The 26,514-nt window shown below is 31.4% G+C and overlaps 1 protein-coding gene across 2 annotated transcripts in view; it reads right to left on the bottom strand.

Moving 5' to 3' along the window:
* Positions 1 to 24,339, bottom strand: part of LOC124369120 (dynamin-1-like protein) — a 58,798-nt gene extending 34,459 nt beyond the window's left edge. For both annotated transcript variants that reach the window (XM_046826879.1, XM_046826878.1), the window contains exons 1-5: positions 24,063 to 24,339; positions 18,190 to 18,334; positions 9,669 to 9,877; positions 5,234 to 5,444; positions 2,801 to 2,901 (exon numbers count right to left, since the gene is read on the bottom strand). In XM_046826879.1, the coding sequence (XP_046682835.1) occupies positions 2,801 to 2,901; positions 5,234 to 5,444; positions 9,669 to 9,877; positions 18,190 to 18,334; positions 24,063 to 24,167 (771 nt within the window). In that variant the 5' untranslated portion in view covers positions 24,168 to 24,339. The remainder of the gene's footprint in view (positions 1 to 2,800; positions 2,902 to 5,233; positions 5,445 to 9,668; positions 9,878 to 18,189; positions 18,335 to 24,062) is intronic.
* Between the last annotated feature and the right edge of the window lie 2,175 nt (positions 24,340 to 26,514).

The raw sequence follows: 26,514 nt of genomic DNA, 5'->3' as shown, positions 1-26,514 counted from the left end.
AGTAAAAATATATATTTTTAGTAATGTAACCTAATTTAGTCAGAAATCTAAAGGGTCATGTAAATAAAACCCAGTTGTTATTAAAAAGTAAAATACTTTATTGGACCATACTACCAACAAACAATCAGATGAATTAATTCTTAATACTTAGTGAAGTGAACTCAGTGTATCTTAATAATAAAATAAAATAAATTTAGTTACTTGGTTTTTTTAACAGTTTTATATGCCAACTCATATATTTAACATTTTGAAATTACTGATAACAAGTTATAACATGAAATTCTGAACAGTTAAAATGTTTCATATTTAACTTAAGTAACAATAGAGCCTTTGCTGATGGCACTTTTTGACTGTTACACTCATATGTCCATTGACAGCTCATCACTTGCATTATAACTGGAGATATTCGGATGGTTTTAGCGATTCTGAATATTGATCTGAGTACACACAACTTCTAAGAAATTCCAACTACCTTCATTAAGTTCCGTTTCTTAAAATGCACTCATTGTTTAATGATCTGAGGTTGAAAACTTGTTATTGATAAAATATTTTATTATATTAGACATTTAATCAAATCAAATAATACGCCATTATAATAGAGCCATTTTACTGATGACAAATTCTGCCAATTTTTCAATATTTTCCCTAACTGGAATGATATTCAGAACCATTCATTGGTTTCTGTTGGTTGGAACTCTTTGGTCTTTTCCTTGAAAGATTCAAATGTGCTTTAATCTACTAGTTTTAAGAATATTCTTCACAGCAATGTTCCACAATTTGAGCTCAATCTTTTACTGAGTTGCTGAAAAGTTTTTAATATAAATAAACTACACAGATTGAATTGTTCTGCTTTTATAATTTTAAAACTGAAAACTGGTACACGTTTCTTTGAAAGTGGACAAACTATAGATAAGTTTCAGCTAACTCCTTTAAAAATGCCGCTTTAAAACTTCTGGGCAATTTTCATTACTAGGTATGACTTTAGGGACTCCAACATAACATACACAATATTCTTTCTATTGCAGGTAAAAAAAAACCTATGTGTCCTGGAATTGCAACATAAATCATTGTAATTACAGCCTATACAATAAAAAATTATTAACTCATGTACTCTTACAGTTTAAATAGAGAAATGGATGAACATTTTCACGGCAATTACCTGATCAGCAACACTGAGTTAATCTGCCCCAACGGAATAGAGTTCTGAAGAATGTGGGCAGGACATTCAACTACTTTTGTTTTTTTGAAACAAATAAAATGATGTTGCCTTTTTTTCTGTTTCTCCCCCCCCCCAAACTAACCATTAGCCAATTGAACCCATCACAAGCCACAGCTTTATTTGTAATATAAAATAGTTTGACATATTCAGTATATATTTGGATATGACAAAAGAGGTTTTATTAAATAATTTGATTAATTTTACTTGCATTCCCAAATCCTTTCCAAATATTTGCCATAACAAGAAATAAGAATATTAACATCATCGACACAATAACTAACATTACATAAGTAAGTTTTAATTTACCTTTAGAAGGAGGAGCTAACACATTGTTAACTATGGTCTCTGTCTTTATTTTCATACTTGAAAACTTGGACATGATTTTGGAATCACTGAACACTTTACTTTTTATTTCCCCTCTACAAGTGTTAGAAATATAAAAACATGATACTTCATAGGATGAAACCCCATTTTTGCTTCAACTGCTTCGACAATTTTAGCTTTTGATAAATAATTTATGAAAAGGAACTAAATTTACACATAAATTAATGCTGCACAGTGCAGCTAAAACATTTTTATGATTCAATGTGGATAGGCTTCAATGTCACTCCTACCCATAATTGAATTTCGTCTGTTATCCACCCAGTGGAGTAGCTTAGTATTCGACCATTAGGCCTAATACTTATTTGCAAAATAAAAAATGCTTGTAATCAATGCTACCTTTCTTCATTGAATGAAAGTCTTTCATCCATTGTTCACTAAAATTTTTCTTCCGTTTAGGTGCTATTGCTAATTTAAAATAATTTGTCAATTTTTACTAGTAAAACAAAAGCACGCACAGTTGTACAAAACAAATAAGGACAGCACCACGCATCTGCTTACAGCACAACAGTAGCAGATTGATAGATTGGCAGTTGATTTTTGACTGACCATGAGTCCATGAAGCAACAGTTTATAAATTTTAAAAAAAGAAGTGACAGTGGTAAGCAGTGCTAACAACATCTCACTCGACAAATTCCCTCCACATTCATATATACATTCACTCTTCACTCCGCGGCTGCAGTACAATGTAACGCAAAACGCCATGCCATTTTTGTTGTTCCGTCAGTGGTTTTGTTTCTATCATCCTGAGTAGTGTGTAGTAAAGTACTGTGCGAAAGTGAGTGAAGCTTTTAATTTTATTGTTTCAATGTACTTGGTGTATACTGTACAGTATTTACATACATACTGAAAAGTGAGTGTGTTTTAGTGTAATTAATTTCGTGCCAGATTAAATAGGTTATACTGTAACTAGTTTTTATTATTTTTTATTGCCTGCATAACTTAAAAATTATATACATAAAGTAATCTGTTAACAGGAAAAAGCAAAGAAAAATACGCTACAGAATATTTGTGGGCACAACTTGACAATAGATCTTTCAGAACAGAGAGTGTCAACACAAAAATAAGTAGTACTACCATATGATATGTTTTTTCTATAGCTGGCCACACTAAAGCAAGGGTGGGAGAAATAAGCCTGGAACCCATTTTGTTAATTAAATAAGAAATATTTACAAGGAGATTGTTAAAATTTAAACTTACTTTTTTGTCATTGATGTCTTGCTGGGATCGGTTGACAACTCCAATGATACCTAGTTTGACAGGAATGACTCGGCCACATAGGATATCAATAGCATCAGTACCTGTACAGTACATTAGATTATTTTCACAGGTTATTGCATTACATTAATGCATAGCAGATTTAGATAATTATACAAGAAAAACAAATGGAATTAAAACAAGAAAGTAACCTTTTTGTATATGTAGTAAGTGTAGCAGTGCTGTAATCTACTTGCAGCTGAAAAGAGCAGTTAGTCCATATCTTCACATAACTGATAAGTATTATGGCTTGATTTCTATTTCTACCTATTACTGAAATCTATATTGTAGCTATGTTCTGATACATACCCTTTCCTCTTTACTCAATGATCTTTGCTTTGAACTTTATTAAATTTAACATTCCGCCTGTATATGTTGATCTTCCTTAGTTTGGAAATAATTGCGATTCTCTCTCATGAGGTAAAATAACTATAATGAACAACATACTTTATTTAATGAAATTATGTATAATGTAATTAACCTTAAATGCATTATAACCTTTGTACTGAGTAAATATATTTTTGTCTCATGTTATAGAATTCAGCAAACTCTTGATCATTTACGGTTGATTTATCCACTTTACAGTTTATCTGTGTCACTTAATTTTCCAAAAATACACACAGTTTTTAAGCTAAGAAAATAAATCAGAAATATAACAGTAGTTTAATAAGTTTTCTAAATATTGTAACTTATTCAAAGTAATCCAAAACAATAAAAGAACAATGTAGTACACTATAGTATAATTCCACTTATTTGTTGAGGTGAGGTTATTTATAGTACTATTCTGTTACGATGAGACATTTTCATTGCCTATCCACTGTCACTACCACTACAGCACACTAATTTGTGGACTTATTCAATATCTCGAAGAGACAATGCATCATTTTGTAACAAAATATTCCCAAGTTTTCAACGGAAACAACCAAGTGTATATTATTATGTTATATATAATAAGATGTATATCCAAATATATTATATTTAAATAAATATAAAGATTGTTTTACCATTGTGTAATTACATTCTATATTCTTTAAATTTTATCTAGGATTAAGATAAAAATTACTTTTCTTCTTTATTTTAAACCGTAATATAACTATTCAATGAACAAAAAATTACAACTATCTTTTATGTATAAAAAAATACTTTTATCACAAAAAGGGTTTTATTTCTTACTAGCGACTTTTTAATACAGTAAGTATAATCTAACTAGAGTCTAACCTAACAATACTGTTCATAAAAAATACAATAAAATATTTTAAATTTGAGTTTCTAATGTGTATTTGTCAAAATATAGTTTTTATTTCAGAAACTGTCATCCCAGTAGTCATTAAAATTGCCATCACTGTCTCTTGTTGGTAAGTTAGTCCTCTGTGTGAAACTGTCATTTGTATTTTGATATTTTTAATGATAAATACTGGTCTCATATTTCTTATTCATCCTCTTCCTCAAAAAACCAAACTTTTTCAATATGTGAATGGAATTGTTCTTGGTAGTTTCGTAAATTTAATGTTTTTAAAACGGAAATTTTTATTGCTTCCAAATAACTCTAATTAGGTGAACGACTATAAAATATGTAGTAATATTAGTCATTACAATAAATCACTCTTTTTCTTTAAATGTTATCATGTTTGCTTCTAAATAGGTTTATGTTATAAATTCATAGATTTAGTAAGGGGCATTCTTTTCATATGTCATGTTTGGGATTAGCCAAATAGAAATATAATTAGTCTTATTATATGATTTTTGCTTATTCCATATTTTTCTTTTCCAAAAATTCAATTTCATCAACATGGTTTACATGGTGCATGGGAAATTTTTGAAGTAATTATATTTGCTTGTGCTTGACCTAATAACGACAGAATTAGAGGCAGCATATGTTATTATCTGACTACTAATAATATTTTATACTTCTCGTACATACAACAGACATATTCTGTAATTCTTTATGTAATTTTAAATTTGTTAGAAATCAGCTCACTTACCTATTGTAGGAAGAGTGAGTGTACGCATCATATATATATATATATATATATCAATTATAGAAATTGATAAAATAAATGCTCTCGAATTTAATCCTAGGAACTTTTAAATTAGTGCATTGAAAAATATTTAATAAAAGCAGTAGAGCTGAATTGTTTATGACTGAATACTACTATACAAAATGCATAATTTATTTAAAACAAAAACCTTTATTAAATTTTTTACTACTTACATGCAGAGCTATAATAATGAAAAAGTATGGGACTTTGCATTGTACTAGATACGGTTTGCAGGTGATCAACAAGTCCATGCATTAATGATCTAGACAAATCAAAAATTGAAATACTTAATAAATATGTATCTTGAAGTTAATACATGACTACAAATGTGTTGTACCTGCATCCATAAGGTCCAGTTTTGTAACTACTGCCAGAGTTCGACGTCCTTCTACGTCCACTTCTCTTGCGATCTTGATACTTTCACTAGTCGCCATATCAGTATTCGCTGTCACTACAGCTAAGATTATTGAGTTGGGATTACTTATATACTTCACTACCAACTTCCTTATTTGTTGTTCTATATCCTCAGGCTGGTCTCCAACTGGTACCTGAATAGATAACATACTGTCAATCATTTTAGTAACCATTTTCTACTTATATGTGCCTAAAATTCAAATATTTTTATAACGAGGACCACTGTATGTCCTCAACTACAATACATATAATAGTGCAATGTTGCATATGCATAATGTGGAGTTCATAAACCTCTTTCTGAGAAGGTTTATTGGGAATTTTAAGCTTAAGAGGCATTCTACATCAAAACATATACTGCACCTGAAACATAACACCAAGGGAAGACAAATATACAAACACCACAACATATCTCAAAAAATTATGCATGCATGCACCACAGCAAATAAATCTTAGGTTTTGATGTAACATACAGGGCGTTTCAAAAAGGACTTTACAACTTTGAAAATTCATATAAAATTTATTAAAGAAGGTACAGAGCTGGTTTTGTTGTTGTTTTAAAGGAAAACAGTTCAAGTTTTGACTCGCGTAGTCCGCTAGTGCCTAATCGCGCCGCACAAGCGCTAGTTACGTTAAACATGGCTGCCTTCACTGGACAGGAGCGTGCTAGTTGTGTGTTTTGGTTTGAAGAATCGAAGTCTGCGACAACAGTTCAGCGTAATTTTCGTACCAAGTAGGCTAAAGACCCTCCTAGTAGGCCTACAATTTATGAGTGGCATAGTTGTTTTGTAGAAACAGGGTGCTCAGTGGAACATAAAAAAATCCTCATGTCGTCCAAGCACATCTGACGAAGTCGTTGAGCAAGTGAGACAATGTTTTTTGTGACCTGCAAGTACCACATACGACGGTTTTGGCGTGTGTTAAGAAAACGTTTGCACTCGAAACCATACCAACATTCGCTTTTACAAGCAATTAAAGACACTGATAAGATTGCCTGTAGGAACTTCTGTGTGGATATGTTAAATCGAGTGGATGATGATGAACATTTCTTGGACAACATAATCTTTTCTGACGAGTCCACTTTTCACTTAAGTGGCAAGGTAAACACACATAACTGTAGGATTTGGGGCAGCGAAAATCCACATGAAACATTACAACATGTTCGTGATAGCCCTAAAGTGAACGTTTTTTGTGCGTTGAGCAAGAGGAAAGTGTACGGCCCCTTTTTTTTCCAAGAGAGAACCATCAATGGGATAGTGTACCTTGATATGTTGCAACAATTTTTAATACCGCAGATTGATGAGGATGACCGAGAACGAAATGTTTTCTTTATGCAAGATGGCGCACCACCACATTATCTGACTGACGTCCGGGATTTTCTACATGACCGCTTCCCAGGTCAATGGATTGGCCGTGATGCGCCAATTGCATGGCCCCCCAGTTCCCCAGACCTGACACCGCCTGATTTTTTCTTCTGGGGTTTCATAAAAGATATGGTGTACGTACGGCCATTCTACCTGAACTTAGAGCAAGAATTTACACTGCTGCTGAGCAAGTTACACCTGAAATGCTAGTGCTAGTGCGAGTCTGAGAAGAAATCCACTACCGATGGGATGTCTGCAGGATAACCAATGGAAGCCACATAGAACATCTTTAGTTTATGGTAAAAAAACTTGAAGTTTTTTCCTTTAAAATAACACCAAAACCAGCTCTGTACCTTGTTTAATAAAATTTATATGAATTTTCAAAGTTGTAAAGTCCTTTTTGAAACGCCCTGTATAATGATGGCAAGTGTCAGTAATCATGTTGTATCTGTAAACCATCACGTCAGTCAATAATTAAATTTAAACAAAAATTTATCTCATTATACCATTAATATAAGACTGTTAATGTATCTGAATCATGTGACAAAGGACCAGGTTTACTTACTGTAGTGAGCCATCAAGGTTATCCCTACTATTGTTTAAGTTCTATAATAAGTAATATGTGCAAAATAATATACAACTTTAACTTTATGTGGACTATGCAGCATTCACACTGTCAGTTTGTACAGTTTTAGTACCATTTTTATTAAAATTGTTTCTTAAAAGAAATTTAGAATTTTTAAAACCTACAAAGCAATGTAATAAAATATTTATTTTTTCCCAACTTGATGGTGAAGATCTTTTTGAATGAATGATGTACATATACCATACATGAATTACATATAGTAATTAAACATAATATAAGAAGAATCATTATGATTAGCATACAGCAGTTGGGAACCATCATCAAAACAATAGTATTCATTACAAAATATAACTAGCAAGAACAAAATAACTATATTCATAAATATTGAGTTACAGAACAAATTGTAAAGCATACACAAAATCAGAGAAAGTATTAATAAAAATACACTTAACACAATATTATATCATGCAGCATGCTGTTAGGCATAAGCAAGAATGTTTCAGTATTTTTAGAATATTTAGTAAGGTAATATACTTATTAGATTAATTGATACTTGCTAACCCATGAAAAATATTATTTTAAATCAATACAAAATACTTAGTATAAATATCTAACTACAAACCAATATGCAACAAGCCTGGAGACATAAGAATGATGTTTGATGGTGTATGTCCATCATGCACTATGTTTCGTGATGGGGAAAATCAATTTAATCTGATGTCGGCCTGAATGTAGATTCAAACGTTGCCTCATAAATTTATAGATGAGTTGAAGAAGTCAAGATGATTTGACATTACATTTTCAATCAAGGCACAATACTGGAATATCCTAGATTAGTGAAGTCTGCCAAACAGATCATATAATCTAGTAGTCTGAAGAAATTACAATTTAAAATGCTGCAGGTTAACTTCGGCAATTAGATCAGGGCACTCAACAAAACCACTTATAGTCTATAACAAATAGCCAAATCCATATCTCTTCACCTGTACACCAGTACAGACAACCCACGATCACTGAAGCTGTCTCACAGGTCAAGTTGAACTACATCAAATCTCCAATCAGCTTGATGAACCTAAGTTGCAACCTCTCAAGAATATCACAGTTTTATTTGATACGAGGCCCAAACAAAAGATCCATATTTACTACATTTGAAAAATTTCTGGTTAGTAACCAAGCAGTTACAGATTGCAGTAATAGTTTAAACATGCAACCGATTTGTCACGTCAGAGGTGGTCACCAAGGCACATAACCTTGACTGATGATCAATCTCTACATAACATGACACAATAAACATATCATAGCACGATTTGTCCACACACTAAACTAAAAACGAAATTATCTAATTGACTACTTATTACTTTCATTAATTAACTTAAAGCCTCTGTAAATTTTTTTACCATCTCAGTCATGCATTTAAAATCTAATGTTTAAAGTGGCACAGTGCCTTGACTGGATTAGAAAAGAAAGAAGTATATATAGTAGTTCCAATACGAAATAAACTAATTTTCTCTCTAATATAATATTAGAGCAAAAATAACTATTAACCCTTTGCAGTTGTAACAAAATTATGTAATTTTCCTCTCAGCTCAAGGGGTCATTACGGGTAACCATGGCTGTTTTCTGTGTTAAGTCGGGAGATTAATGACCACGTTATGTCTCTCAGTTCGCCGTGCCCTTAATGAACCTCGATGTTTTCCCATTCAAATCAAGCCACTACTTGTGGTCCACTGTATTGTGCAGTTGCAACATTCATTTCTTATCCAGAGCATGGCTGAAAAGTGGTACAATCTTTCGACCAAATAAGGAACTAAATTAATATTTGCAGCATATACCGTAGCAAACATCATTTAGATTTTTTTTATCCTAGTGCCACTGTAGCTGCTGTAGTGTATACTACAAATTTATTAAAAATAGCATTTGGCAGAGCCAAAACCAAAATATGGAAATGCATTTATATTATGATGATACTAGAGATCTATTTTCAGATACCAATTGTGTTTTTATATTGCAAATAAAAATACTTTTAAATTAGATAAAATCAAACTTAAATTATATATCACTTGATACATTTATGACAAAATATTAAATAAGCAATAACAAAAATTTTAAGCTTGAAGTTAAACCGTGTAAGTGTTAAAGAATTGCATTTAAATAACAGTCATTTAAAGGGTCGAAGGTCAAATACTGAAATTTAAATACAAATCAATACATGGTTATACAATTATGAAGCAGAGATTCTGAACCCAGCAGGCCACTAGCAGTGACTCAGTGAGCCGAGAGAACAACTACCTGAAATCTCTTTCGAGCAGAGCGAGAGATCAGTAAGAGCCATACTTAATGACCTTAAGAGTGCAAAGGGTTAGGAAACTACAAAATAGAGAACAATGTTATGCTACTACTACATAATGTACCTTAGTAAGACCAGGAAGATCAACAAGTGAGAGATTTAACACGGATGGAGAATAGATCTTCAGCACAATAGGTTCTGAGCACACTCCTTTGTTGTGTCCAGCCTTTCGATTTGTTTCTTGCTCAATTTCACTGCGAATTTCACCGAAATCTGTGAAGAGTTTACCTTTTGTGTGAAGAAACTTGCCCCATTCTTCAATGTTAAGAGTCCCTGTAAAAACTCAAACACTAACTTTCCTAGTTCAAATTTTCATTCATATTTATTTATAAAGTCTTATTGATAAGATTGCAAACAACTCAGATTTCATAAAATTAATGACTTTATTATTAACTTATGTAACGTGAAATAGAGAACCATTTGCCTCCCTGAGAAGACAAAGTGTAAACAGCTGGTTTAAACATCAAACAACAACATTCTCCAGAACACTCAACTGGTAATAAATAAACAGAGATATTTATTTGCACCTAAGGCAATAAATACAAAATACAGGGTGAGGCAAAAGTATGGATTCATCCCTACGTCAAACCGTGCAAGGAATCATAATGACGTCTGTAGGTGGGGGGTCAAAACTTTTATGAGCTACAGTAAGAGTGGAGGCCATCTTGAAATACGTATCTTGGACATAGGTAGAATGTTTTTAATGGGAAGGGGGTCATGTGGCACTTTATTTTGAATTGCCTCATTCTTAAGAAAACACATATGAAATTTTTCCTTAAATATCTTTATTTGTGTAGGAGTTATATGACCTATTAAAAGTATAACCAGTAGACATTGCCTCATACTGTATATTATTGTTTAACAAAACAATACCCCTGTATAAAAACGTTTGTGTTAAGTATTTTAAACACATTCGATGACTTGTGTGTGAGTTATGGGTGGCCCCCACTGGGGCTGGCATAAAATGTAACACAGAATACTTTCTACATCCACTAATCCCCATTTTAGTTTTTGCCACAGCAAATGAGTTAAACCTAAATCTTTATAGAGCACTAAATGATACCTTGCATCTGACACCGAATTTCTTACATTATCCAAAAATAATATTCTTCTCTTTGGTAATTTCTACTGCAACCAATTAAATCAAGTTTATCCAGTAGCCCTCTCACCAGACATCCTCAAGAAATTATTTGGAATATACTATGTTCGTCAAGAATTCTTTGAATCGCCATGTCTCAAGGTTGCATTGGGAATATACCAGCTCATACACAACACTATCTCAATAACATCAATTATAGTATTGAAAATATAACGACTATAACATTAGTAACATACTTGATAGTTCCATTTTATTCAGTTTCGGTTATTTTATATTGGTTCTCAGTTCCGGTTCCAACAACTTAATAATTTTTTGGCACAATCTTTTAAAACATATAACACTAAACTTAAAACATGAATTTGCTATAAAAAATAAAACCAAACACAAACTCTGTTGTTGTTGAATGTAATCAAGTAGTGTAATAAAACTTTTCAGTGTTATCACAATGTTATCATTGCAAACAAAACCTATCAAACCTAATAACATAAATATATTATGTTTATATTACAATATACACAATAAGGTAAGAATTAAGTAAAAACATTAGAAATAAAAAAATGATTCTTAAAAAAAGCTTACTAAATGTTAATTTACTGTTTAAATAGCAAATTAAAATGACACCTTTATGAATGACATCAATTTGTCTATTTCCTATTGATTGATGGTGATGTCGGCACCCGCTGTGGTCAGTTACCTCTACTACCTCAGCAATTGCAAGCTTCAATTATTTTGTCAAACATCTGAAATCATGAGAAAATCCCTTACACCTCAGCATAGAAACTGAAGATAGGCATAATGAAGTGTTGTCATTGCAAGCAACACTTAATGGAGGATAGTTGTGTATAGATAGCCTAATGTAAAACTTTTTTACAGTGTGCAAACTTAATTTAAAACTATACAAAATTTTGTTATTTTATTTTTATTGTCTTTATTTTATTATCAAATTTGAACATAATTGGAATTATGAATGTTATTTTACAGAAACACACACAAAAAATATACGTTTCATCGAATGTTTTTTTTTTTTTTTTTTTTTAAGTGTCAATGGAACATGGATAAAGTGAACCTCTGTAATATTGGATAGTTAACATTTTTCTTCCAGTTTATTGACATTTGGAACATGCATAATGTTGAAATAGAGAGGGTGGGTGATTAATTTAAATTTTGTTTTGGATAATTTACAATGTTTATATCTATCATGTACAATTTGTGAGTTAAAATTTCTAAAAGTGAATGAGACAACCTTATAATGTGTAGTCTTAATAGTTGGACTATGGTTGTACACATAGCTGCACAAGTCTTTACTGCCTGACTTGTAGGATGAGTCATATGATGTTTATACAAATGAACTGCCTTCCCGCCACGTTATTCACAGCGTCATTTTTATTTCCATGAAGTTAGTTATGTGCGCAATGTGATCGGAATTTTTCTGTGCTTACTTCATAGGTGTCAAGGTCAATCTTCCATCCCCTACCAGTACAACAAATAACCCCTCCTCCTCACGATGTCTTTGTTTAGACACCACTGTTGAGATACATCATTCAAAGAGTATGCAATGACCTGTGTATGAAGTTTCTTGTTGCAAAAGTCTTTATATTTTGTTTACTATTTGTTATTAATACTTTTTAAATATAAATACAACATGGAATTGAAATTAATTTTTAATACGCTTTTGTAATATGAATTTGTGGATAGTTAAATTATTTTACTGGCCCCTTGAAGTTTGAATTATTCAAGTTCCAATGTATTTCAAAATAGGTATTTCCAAAAAAATCAACTGTAATTATTACCAAGCATACAATTCTTTATTTAAGATTATAAAGATGTCAAAGTTGTACATTTATTTATCTGGGAAATAAATTCACATTAATTCATTTATTCATCTGAAAACTTATATTCTGCCAATTACAATACATTTTTCTACCATGATGTTTTTGGAAATTTTCTCACCAATTCCATCAGCCAATGACCAAAAATATTAAGTGGGTATGATGTCAAAAGCATGTAACACTGCAGAAAAATAATACCTTATAAGCTGAAAGAAATAATAAGTCACAATCTACTTCACATATAATCCATACAAAAAGCTTTATAACATAAGTTATTATTAAAGAAATCAAAGCTAAAAGTGTTTATGATTCCAGTATATATATATATATATATATATATATATATATATATATATATATATATATATATATAATTTCAATAAACATTGAATCACAAAAAGTACTTGCTCCGCCGGGAGTCGAACCCGGATCTCTCACTTGCCGGGTGAATGTGCTACCATTACATATATATATATATATATATATATTAATTGTGTCACATACTCCAAAGTAAGAACAAACAAACTGATCTCTCATACAAAATGTACATCATCAAACTCTGAAACCTATACTTCTTGCTAATACATCTGAAAGCCAGCTGAAAGTGCACAAGTCAAAGCATTTCACACATCTACTCCAAACGGCTCTGAAAACGGCCAGGATGGCCTGGCCTTGAAAGAATTTTATTCTGCACATACTAAATTGTAAAATCAGTGTGCAAGGATCTATTGTTTCCTACCCCAGACAATGGTGAAACCAAGGATCAATTCTGCATCAGATAAGAATCTTTGGTACTGAAAATGGACAAAGATTCTTAACAACAAAACAAAACTACATATTTAGAAATTAAAAAATCTGAGAACACCAAGATTCCACAAAAAAATATTTTTCTTGGTCCTATTGGTCTTGATCTTAATTAGGGGCAGTAAGATCTTTCTTCACTTAATTATTTTACATTATCTTTTTTTCTTTACTTATAAACAAAGGATTAGTTATGCAAGTAAAAGAAAACTTAACTACACGAGTTTTGCTATGGTTACAGGGCACGTGACTGATTTTAGTGGAATCAGTTTTGCTAAAGAACCAAATGGTCTTCTAATCCAATGGTTGGTATAGATATCTTTATATCATCACTATAAAGAAGAATACCTAGGATTAACCCTTCCAACACGGCTAACGCCTATAGACGCGGAACTGCCGATGCTTTAAACGCGGATAACGTCTACAAACGCAAAAGCTTTACTTTTGAAATGGCGAAGAATTAGTTGTTAAAACTTCCGTAAGAGAGCAGGTCGATGTTCCTTTAGACTGTCAGGACTAGACAAAATGCTTTGTCACCGTTGGTGGACGTTGTAACGGTATCTACTCGGGTTGAAAGCAATCGCCGCCATTTTTTGTATGGCCTGTGACGCGGCATACGCCTACAGACGCGTTCGTTTCATTCAGCTGTTTAACTACGTGTGTGTTGGTCGTATGTTGGTTATATTGTCAAACAAAGTGTTTTGTGAATCAGTCCGTTGTTATTCTAATATTACTTTAGTTTGTTTTTACGTGAACTGATTTCCCAACTTTTATCATTTTACTACGAACAACGTAGTTTTAGCGCATTTTTGGTATATTATGTGTAATATTTTTTTTCAATTATTTGTTTTGTATTTCATACCAGTTTCACCATACAAGTCCAGTTTATTTATTCTAAATAAATAAGGTTTATAAGTAAAATATTTGTTTCATTTCCCTTGTAGGCTATCGTATAAATAAGTTTGTGTTGAATTTCATATTATTACATTTAAAAATCTTATACTGAACTTATTTATTTTTATGTACTAATCATACAGAAACTTCAGTTACAATTTACTCATTATAAATAACCTGTATAAATGTAATGTAATCTGTCAAATAGTGTTCCTATGTACATTGTCCTGCAATGCAGTTTATTCAAAATTTCAAATGTTTCATGCGTATAAAATTCTCAAAAATATGTAATATTACATGTTTATTATTTTTTCTTATAAAGGTAATACCAAGGAATATGAAACAAAAATTAGCATTGGGAACTTAAAAAAAAAAATATTTTTTTATGTCTTAGCGTTTGACAGTAATTTAAATTAGCGCTTTAAGGGTTAAATAGATTTTCTATCACTAATAAACAAAAACAGAGATAAAATATTGGAGCCATGAAGCATTAGCCAACTGACAATTAAAATTTCAGAATACGTTTAATCAAACGATACCCTAAATATCCTTTTTGTTAAACTAAACTGTTCCAGTGACTATTCAGAAAACAAACCCTAAAATAGGAAGTTTCTTAAAAAAATGTGTTGGTAAAATACTTTTTAGAAGTAAATGTAGATAGTATCAACCTGACCTCCATGCTGGTGTAGGAGTTATAAGATGGCATACTCTCTTAAAAAGGTGCATGCAACCTTTTTGGTATAAAATTAGAAAGAGTATTGGATGGGTCATCTTTTTGAATCTGCTTGACCACAACAGTCTTCCAGATGGACGGAAACATTCCCATCAATAAACTCAAATTTAATAACAAGCACAAGCAACAACACCATATGTATACCATTGATTATGAATGCTGGAATACAGTAAATGACAGGTGAGTATTGACATTTTATTTAGACATTACTCTCTTGGATACACAATCACCAATTTTCAGCCATGTGTATTAGTTAAAAATTATGTTAAATCTGCTCCTTCAATTAAAATTTTGTTTAAATGGTTTCAAAATGTTTGGAGTCACCATGTTAGCACAAGTGACACTGAATGTTCTGGACGTTCAGTAGATTTACCTTTCCAGAAATTATTGATCAAATCCATGTGATCAAAATTATTTGATGCTAGATGAAAGAAGAGTGAAGGTAGGTGAGTTTGCTCGTGCTATAGATACCTCGAGTGAAAGGGGGGAAACAATATCTTGCATCAACATTGAAACATGAAAAAGCTGCCTGCAAAATGGATGTTGTGACTGTTCACAGTTGATCAAAACCTAGAAATCACTAGACTGGATAAGCATTGGATGAAATGTATAAGCCTAAGAGGAAACATGTTGAGAAATAAATAGTAACCATGAAAAAGTAAATAGGTTTCATTTTTACATGGACTTACCACACTATTCTCATATAGTCAAAAAATTGTAGCCCCTACCTCTAGTATTCAGTATGGTTATCACAACTTGTAACACACTGAATACCTTGACAATGTCAGTAACAATCTCCTCACTGATGCTAGATTTAAATCAGATTATGACCAGAGACGGTTTTTCACAGAATTTAGGTTCTTATCTGTTCCACAACTCCTAATCATTGTGAAAATGCTTTGTCTATTCATGTTTTGCTTTTTAGCCAGGACTTTTAACTGGAAATTGCAAAGGTCTTTGCTGTCCACATTGAATGATGAATCATTATCAAAACCTGATTCCCGGTCTACAAGTTCAATCAGCGTATCTACAGACACTTTGATCTCAGTACAGTCGACTCTCGATAACTCGAACCTCAATAAGTCGAATTCTTTGATAACTCGAATTTTTTTCCGTTCCCTTGAGAAAACCTGCCTAAGTCGAAAAAAAACCATGCGTAACTCGAATTAATTTTGCACCCGAATTTTACCTCAATAACTCGAAGTGATAGAAAAAATACCTCTATAACTCGAATTTCAGTAGATAAGTCGAAGTCTTTAAATACATTACCTCTACAACTCGAAATTTTCAGATCAACCCTCGCTAACTCGAAGCTGAACTAGAACTAACCCATGAACTAGAACCAAGACTTTCTAACGCTGAAGCTGAGTGGACCGTGATAAATAACGAGCTCCCGAATTTAGACTTTGATGATTTTGCAAATGTCGACGAGGGTGTTTCAGTCTACGGATCATTATCGGACCAAGACATCATCGCAACTGTAACAAGTGAAGACGTCCTCTCTGATGATGACAATGACGACGGCATGGAGCAGCCACCGGACATCACAACCAAGGAAGCCAAGGCCGCAGTGAACACTTTACGTAGCTACTTAGAACAATCAAGTGACGTACCAGACAACGTGTTCTCTGCTGTTGTTGTTATTGAGAACATTATAGACTTAAATTTTGAAAAAAGCCTTAGGCAGACGAAGATTACGGATTATTTTCAAATTTGAATTGTAAGTACTTATGAATTGTAGGCATACATTGCAGTGTGACAGTAAGTACAAATGCTGTATGTAGTTACAGTACATATATTAGTTTTGTAAAGGATGTAGGGAATAAAAAACATAGTTTATTTGTACCTCTATAACTCGAATTTTATTTTGTTTACCTCTGTAAGTCAAATTTAGTGAAATATTACCTCTATAACTCGAACTATTCTTAAGTCGAACTATACGTAACTCAAAGAAAACAGCCGTTCCCTTGAAATTCGAGTTATCGAGAGTCGACTGTAATACAGTTTTTGCTGCCACAACAATTTCCTAGAGAACCTCTAAGAAAAATTGTTACATTTCCAGCAATTTCTTTACATTCAGGCTTTGACTGAAGCTGGCATATGACAAAGAACAGTTGTAGAATACAACTGATTATTTCAACTCACTAACCAAGGGCTTCAGGAATACTAGATCACCTTTTCTTAATCTCCTTTTCAAAGGACAAAGGAATTTTAGTAATTCTTTCATTGGCCAAAAATACAAAAATACTGGCTTCAGAAATGTTTAGAACTACTTTAGTAGTAATGACAGGAACTTCAGAAAGGCCGCTGGGTTTTTTAGCCAGTGTGGAAACTAATATAGTACCATAGACCAAAGTTACTCAATATTCGTACTCTTCTCATACTCATAAAACTTACTGCACAAGATTTGAAATACTCCTAATCAACCTCTGTATATCTGAAGCTTTGAAGATGAACATGATCATCTTGAGAATTGCAAATAAGGATCTTTTTATTAAGAAATATCTTAATCTTGAGATCGGTACACTTAGTGCAGGGCTTGGCTAAAGCTGCTAAACTAACAATTTCAATTAAATAACAAACAAGATACCAAAAGAAACTTGCTGTGCTAATACTAATATAAAAAAAATACAAAAGCGAAGAAATCAAACATTTGCAATGAGAAACGAAATGAGTGTTACTTTCAAGATATGACCTCGGGATATAAAAACACAATTTATAATCCACCTATGAGTCCAAAAACACAGATACAATTGTTTCCAGCCCAAACCATGATAAAACTGAGCGTGTTTTATTGTGAGATGAATACAGCTAAAAGAATTCAATGGTAATAACTGAAACTTTCTGAGATAGAACAAACAGAACTAAGACCGTTAGGTATAGACCATAAAGAAATCTCTCTACAAAATGCACTAATTACTAATGCAGTGAAAGTATTAACATTATGTACTATAGATACAGAGATTTTATGAAATAAAAATTGACTGCCTCTTCTGGTAGTACAATGTTTTCTACACAGAAAATTTTACTGTTATCCTCAGTTAGTAAACTAAAAATTTAAGATTCGGTGTTGTGCATTTTATTAACCCAAACCATAAAAAATGTCATCACAGCAGTGAAAAAATACCTTCACCCCACACACAACCAAGCATTAAAATGTACTGTGAATTTTGTATTTAAATGAAAGTTGTACCAGCAACTAGCAGTGTGCTAAAGATATCCTACTAACCTTCTTCTGAAGATCTTCTTTCCCTGTCTTCTTTGGGACAATAATTTAGTTGAATAACCAGAGGACATCGAGTAACAATACCAGTTCCCCGTGGTAGAAATGTTCGTCCCACTAGACTCTCTATTACAGAACTTTTTCCAGAGCTCTAAAAAACAGAGATCAATAATATAAATTTAAATTGTAACATCATTTATCTCTCAAATTTCTAACCCACTTTTAATTATGCTAGTGTCACATTTTGTTGATTACTGAATCACATGTATGTTTAGGTTGAAAAATCAATTCACAAAACTAAATTTTATATATTTTGTTACAGAATATAAAATTCACAAATGAATTATTCATAATGCTACAAATAACAATGGCTATACCATCAATAATAAGAGAAAACACATTCAGCTAATGAATATTTGTATATACATATATATATATATATATATATATATATATATATATATATATATATATATCTGTGTGTGTGTGTGTGTATATAAATATAAAATATACAAAATATTAAAAGCGAGGGCACTGCCTATAGACCATTTAACTATATGCTTACTGTTTTACATGTGTCAAACATTCCAAAAAAAACTGAAACAAAGTTTTAAGTCACTAAAATAAAATTACATTATCCAATAACCAATAACTCAATTAGTGTATTTTAGTGAGGACTACCGCTCAGTAAAACCTTTACTATTCAGATGTTATTTGTCATAGGAAAATAAACTTGGTTTTAGAATGTCTATCTAAAAATAACCTTACTTTTCTATTCTTACAAATTTGTAATAATATCTCCCATTCTTTAATTATCAAACTTTAAAAATTGTGTATGGCAACCATTTGCAAACCCTAGATGATCATTCTTGTTAATGTTTTTTTCAAAACAGAGTTTAATTAAAATGAAAATTTTGCAAAGTTTAAATTTCATAGTTTTATTAGTTTAAAGATATAAATTGTTCTAAAAACACAAATACAAAGACAGATGGTAAACTAAGTAATATATGACTATAAGTGACATTTCTTAATTATTTTGGATTGACAAATCAATAGTGAAGTTTGATAAAATAATATACGTAAACTATGCACATTTTTCTTCTTTTACATTTGACCATTATTAACAAAGATATATTTATGTTCTGGTGTAGTTTACTGGTATGTATATTCTTTTTTAGTTTATTTATACATTTCACCCCATGTAATATAATACTAAATTTTTTTTCTATTTTATTTAACTACAGTATATAAGTTTGTTTCTCTGTTTATAATTTAGGTATTTTCACAGGAATGTGAGAAATGTGTTTGCATGAATTAGAGTATCTACCTAATTTTCTTAGTATTTGCATAAAACTTATAAAGTATAAATTTGCAATTTTGTATTGTTGTGAGTATTTATGAATGTGTATCCAGGTCGGTTACATCTCTGTGAGAGTTCTGTATCTCAATGAGATGAGCTATAGGTCCAGTAGAGTGAGCCCCCCTCTCTTCACCACTCAGTTCCTGCCTATCACACTACCCTTATCGCAAATCTTTAAAGTCTGCTTACATAAATATCCAATCACTACCATGACACACACGCAAGATTGAAGAAATATTTCTATCTCAAATTTTTGACATGATTGGCATGTCAGAATCATGACTAAACCGAACATTCATAGGTTAAACAGTAGGCAACATAGGACTGGAAAAGGCCAAAATAGGTTACTCTAGGAAAATCAATTGAGAAAAAAATCATTTAATTTAAATTAAAAAAAGCTTACTCAAGATATTTTCCAATTAAAATATTTTTCTTGGTTAATCCCACTCAGTTTGGTATCAATTAAAAATCCCAGCAGGAAAAAAACCATTCATATTTTTACGTTGCAGATCAAGAATTATTTTTTTAGTTTTATTTGGGTTACACGAAAATGTATTACTTGAAAACTAGTTAAGTGTATTCTGTTCTGATATTTCCACTGTAGTAAGCTATTATTGCAACTGTATAAAGAAGTATCATTAGCATATGACATTTAACACAAACATTTGAAAATAAATCACTGATCACAATGAACAGAATGGCCAGCTCAGACTCACTTCCCTTAACCACTGTACATATTGTATGTGATGTGTCAAAAAGGACTTAATATTATTTGTTTAGCATTATTAGATACCCAATAATAATCTAGTTTTGTAATAATGCTTTCACTTGGGACACAAACTTATAATCCAACCACTAAGTGGATAGTTTGTGTATAAATCTTTTCCTTTTTACTTAGTGTTCTATTGGTATTTTTTAATTCATGTACATTACAATACCAATCCTTTTGGGTAAAAAAAAAAACAAAACACAGAAATATTTATTCATTTTGAACAAGAAAAGAACAGGTATCATAAATTTCAATATGGCCGCAATATAATTTACATAATACTTATTGGTGCATTATATTATTTTAATGTGAGTGAAATTTCATGATAATTGAAAGCATGCTATTCAATTTATAAGCTATACATTTTTTCTCTAGTTCCATAATATTACCGCTGACATTTTATTCAAGCTATTACTTCATTCTCTATCTCAATCTCAGTCCTTTTAATGTTTTAAGCCTGCTGCCCGCCCAATCAAGACAGACGGAATGAAACTAGGATTTACAATGTCGTTTACAGGAGGCTATATACATAGGTGCATGATACCTATTGTACAAATAAACCGAGACAGCAGGAATTTGGTTGTAATACTATATAACTGACAATCCTTTAGTATACCATGATATGCAATGTCACAGAGAGTTATTTTCAGTACAGCAATAAATATTTGAGACAGCATTATAGTTACGATTCAATAAAGCATTTTGCTTTAATTTATCATTTTATAGATATTAAATTATTGGGTCTTATTAACCACTCTCAGTATAGAAGTAATTTTACTTATGTCATATATTGAAATTATACAGTTCAACCTCATATGAATGTAGAAAGTACAGAAGAAACTTTTAAGGCCTCACAAGCTTCAAGCCTGATTTGAGGTTCCACACTTAAAATTACTTACTTCATATCATCAGCGTTCAGAAATAAAAATAAATATAATATTACGTTAATAATGAATATAATACTTGAGGTAAATGTTTTGCAGAAAGTGTTATCTCACATATGTCATTTTTCATTTTTGTAATGAAATTTTAGTGAACCAAATAAGGTGAAGACAACTAGAAAAATAATAGATAACATCTTTAAAAAATAAAATTCTGATCACATGTCTTATTTGTTTCACTCTTAAGAATTATTTTAATTAAACTTTAAAGTTATTGAAACAATGAAATTAAAACTATGAAACTTAGTCTACGAGTCAATGGGAAAAAAATTGTTCTAACACAGTATGTGTCCAGTGTTTAGAGAGGAATTTTATCTTATCAGTCGCTCTGGTGATAGTGCATATTTGAGTTATCTTAAATAACATATTTATACGTATTCTATGTTCAAATGGTGAAACGCATAAAATAGTTTACTCTTCAAACAATTGGACTCCTTTAACTCTGAAAAATCTATCCGGATGAAATCAAAATAAACGAGGTTGTACTGTAATTGGCTGCAGTAAAATGTGACCACCAACACAATCAAATCAACTATCAATTAGAAAATATCTCAATTGATGAATATAGAAACATTTGACCTATAGATATTCATAATCAATAATTGCCCACTGTTTTTATTTTGCAGGATAACAATATTGTTTTATACAATCTTAAAAGCCTATAACGTAATTTGGTTGGAGATTCTTGTTATAAATTAATTTAAACATAAGTGAACCATATGTAAGGTATTTGAGTAATGGCCTCTAGAGACGGGAAATACTGTTATTTGTCAATAACCTATTCCAAAAATAACGTGGTCAGGTATTACATTCCAGTAACCTGTTACCATGGTATTTAGGTACTATCTCAAGAGATGTTTTTTTTTACCAGAAGTGTGGGGTAACGATACATTTTCAATATTATCGTTTATATTAGTTTCTATAATTTGGTCAGTATCATTTTGACTACAATCTTGTATTTCCAAAATAATTACTTCATTTTCATTGTCATATTCTAAAAATGAAATTATGGGTTTATGATAACTGAAATAAGAAATAGAAATTCTTAAATAAAATCTTGCTAAATATCTTGTAAACACAGTATCAAATGTTGTTCCATATCTCTTTACTTATACTTTCGTTTGACATTTTTAAATTTAATTTATCTTTTAAAAAGTCAATTAATGATGACGTTTCTTCAGCAAAATTTGTATTAAAATTTCAACTCAAAATGATTATTATTTTGTTCCAATTTTCACCTCACCACGAATTCTTGAACCTTTCTGCTGTATATATCAACAAGTTTCTGTATGTAAATTTAATAATTTCTTGAACATTATTTCTAACTGGAATATAAACAGCAACGATTAACACTGTTTGTCAATTTTCATAATTACTATGAAAATAACATTGTAGGGGACTACGCATATTTCCCCTATTTCAGAATTATGTACACTCAAATTACGAGTATTCCTTCAATACATTTTCATATGTGAACTATTATAATAAGCAATATGTCTTGCGTATTGTGATAAATACGCCACTGAAGCTGCAATCTGTGATCTTTTGAAATAAACTATGCATTGAAAATTGGAATGTCTATAGGTTCTCAATTGCTCATAAGAGTTTCTGATAAAATTTGCAAAGTTTAATTTTTTTAAATTTTATCATCAAGATCATGTTTGTGAGCTCCCAAGTTTTGATAATTAAAAGAAAATATTGATAATCCCAATCCATGCGTAATGAAATCTATCGATGTTTCGTGAATAATTATTAGTGGATTGATGAGTGTCTTAAAAATTTTCTTGCAATGATTTGCTGTACTCTACCATGCTTGTTTCCTGTTGCAGTTTCAGTAAAACATGCTTTAAAGGGCATATTAGTTCAGATCAGATGTTTAAATAACGGTTTGTTTACATTTCAGTAAAGCTATCATTCTACTTTGAAAGCATGTGGATAACATAAACATAAGTGACATTCCGTGATGTGAAACAAAAATATTTTCTTGTGTAAAACATACAACCATAGCCCGCCAAAAGTAGTCACTTCAAAAACAGCCCAACTATACTGTAATTTGAAATACCTATAACGTAATTGGGTTTCAGTAGTTATACCAAGGATTCATTATTCATGAATGTTAGTGTTTTGATAATCATGAATGATCTGATTGTCATATTGATATTGGTCGCTTAATATACTGCAGCCCTGTAATTTCATAAAAAATTTGCGAATAATACCTGGCAGCCTACTACTGTTAGTATTAAACACTGGCTAGGACACAAACACTATAAATATATCTATGGTTTTTAAAGCTTCAAAAATGTTGAACATTAAAAGCAAACTTTGAAAGGTTACAAGTAGGCACTCAACTGATTGCAATAGGCTATCACCAAACAGTCATACTGTTCCATGTGTGGTTCAAACCATCAGAATTATACTATTTTCAGAGTAGAATTTGAATCCCTTTATCAACAAATCAATAAAGGGTAGTTCCTATTTAAATTGTCTATATAGGCCTACTTTGTTTAGAATCTTACAATTTACAATATGGTCTCCCAAGACAAAATCCATGATGGAATCCTAATTTATCACCCACTTATTTTATAAATAAGCCAATTTTAAATTTATATTATTGAGACAATATATTGTGTCTAATCATAGCCTAGCCTGGTCATAGCACACCAGTAAGCAACAGGCTTTAGAGTATTAACAGTGATCAGAAACACCCTGGCCTACAAAACAATATTAACCCCAGTAATGGCATTATGAAATCCTTAGTGGAGATTTCAATTTCAATATCATTCTATACTTATATAAACTGTTTACTAACCTGAGTACCAACAACCACAATTTGAGGCAACTGTATAGCATCGGTTCCAACTGTGTTAAATACATCTTGTAGTTTATTTATCACAGGAATAAGAGCCTCCATCATTTCTGTTAAATATATTATGTGACTTCGGAGTAAACTTACTAGCCTTTAGTTGATTATATTCATAAACTTAAAAAAAACCACAAGATCATCAAAGCTGAATCGAAAAGATAACAACTTCAGTTCGTTGATTGGGATCTGCTCGAATTCGGTAATGGTAAAGGCCAAACGCCAAACATCTGACTGTTGAGTTGTTTTTTTGTACACTGCATATCAGCTGATTTATCCAACAAGTCAAAGAAATTTGGCCAACCAAAATTAGGAAAGCAAGATTACAAATTACTCAGAATTTTTTCTTCCGTTGCTGGCGATCGACTGAAAGGGAGAAGTATATGTAAATTATAAGAAATAATTAATTATATTAATATTTATGAATTTTAAAGCTGTCCTCATACATAATTATTCTAAAACATGTAATAATTAGAGAATAATTATTAGTGATATTAATTTTTATAATGAATAATAAAGCAGTCGTCAAACATAATTATGCTAAAACATGAAACCCAACTTTTCATTTTTCATTTCAATTAAATCACGAAATCCGTAATGTTATTACTCAGCATAAACATTTGTAGCTTAGGTATATAATAGGTGCAGCCAATGTAACTTTCGTAACTCGTCAGGTATGTTACAAATATTACCAGTCACCAGTACGTGTAAGAGAATGACGAAACTGTCCATCGTATTGCTTTAAAAAAAGATTAAAAAGCAGAGAGAACTATATTGAATTCACTTCAGAAATTTTAATAATGCATTCTTGAATTTTATAGCAGAAAGTGTTTTAGAGTGACTACTACTTTTAGCGGGCTGTGAATATATGTTTTGTCGCTCATGTTTATGTTTTCCTTGTGCTTTGAAAGTAGAACGACAGCTTTACCGAAACATAAAAAAACCGTTATAAAAACATCTGATCTGAACTAACATCCAATTTAAAGCACGTTTGACTGAAACTACCAGCAGTCAACAACTAGGCCATGAGAATGACGCCTGTTATCAGCTGTGACAGAAAGTATATATTATTGTTATTTGGATTCACATATAGTAAATATTTGTTTATTTCTTTTTCAACTTATAATTATAATGAAGGAAAACGAAGACAGTTATTACGATTCATCCACAAAACCAAATAAAAAAGTGGTAATGGAAGCTCTGAAAATAGCGAAGCAGAATTGGTAATTTACAAAAACCAGAAAATAGAAGTGAGCGTAAATAAAAATACTACTGATTAAGAGAAGCAGGCAAGGCAAAAAGAATTGGCTAAATTATATTCAAAAGAACTTTCAAGACAACGTTCGCAAAGATATAGAGACAATAAAGGAGCAGAACGTTTGAACAATGTTGATCTTCTTACAAATAATGAAAAATCATCTGTCAATGTCCAATAAAAATTTGAAAATCAAAATATAATTCGCAAATTGCAGGTCCATGCTGGTTAAATGTTCCATTTCTTCAAACTAAAAACACTGTCGCACATAACAGAAAATCACATATTTAATAACCATAATAAGCAAACATACTTCCTCAAGATCTATAGTCATACTCCGTTATAAGAAGAAGTCACTTCTGTCGGCCAGTCGCGCGACTGCCTTTTTTCAAATATTTTGAATGTGTACTGGTAAATCCAAAATTGGTAAGTTTTGTCGTTTTTTAGGGCTGGATGTGCTGGGTCTTCAGATATATGATGGATTATATTCTAAGACGTACAAGTTGGGTGTTGTTGCGGTTCCACGGTGAAAAAAGAAATCACCATCCTGTCGTAATAAACTGGTAAAAGTCCAACAGTTTTATTTTCCTTTTCGCAATTCTTTTTTACCCTAACTGCGCTCTACACAGTAATCAATACTTATTTACTGTATACCTTTAGTTAATCCTAAATGCCACGTCGCGTCGTTGTGTAATAACGTCACCTTCAATCCAACTAGGATGAGAGAGGGAAGGCAAGCGTTGGATATCTTACGTCAAGTTAATCACTCATAATATAAAACCCCTAGGTTATTGTTGGATTTGTCAAATAAAGAAGATTGGGAGAACTATTAAACTTTGCTAGTTTGTTATTCGTATTAGAGTAGTAATTTTTCTTGGGCAAGACCGTAGCCAGAAAAATATTTATACTTCTGAAACCTCAGCTTAAAATCAACATTATTATGGGGGCTTTTAGACGTTAAACCGAAATCTACCTGCTGGTTAGGGTCATGCTCTTCCGGCTTACATAAGCTGAAAAAGGACTTCTTATCTAGAAAATTCTGCTTCCTTTAAATTATTGTTGTTATGCTAAATTAAAATTCTATTACTTGTGTTTCTACTTTAAAAACACATACACAATGTGTTTTATAAGCAATATTTTAGGTAA

The sequence above is a fragment of the Homalodisca vitripennis genome, chromosome X, assembly GCF_021130785.1.
Source record: "Homalodisca vitripennis isolate AUS2020 chromosome X, UT_GWSS_2.1, whole genome shotgun sequence".
NCBI classification, from domain to species: Eukaryota; Metazoa; Arthropoda; class Insecta; order Hemiptera; family Cicadellidae; genus Homalodisca; species Homalodisca vitripennis.
This window is presented reverse-complemented; position numbering and strand designations above follow the sequence as displayed.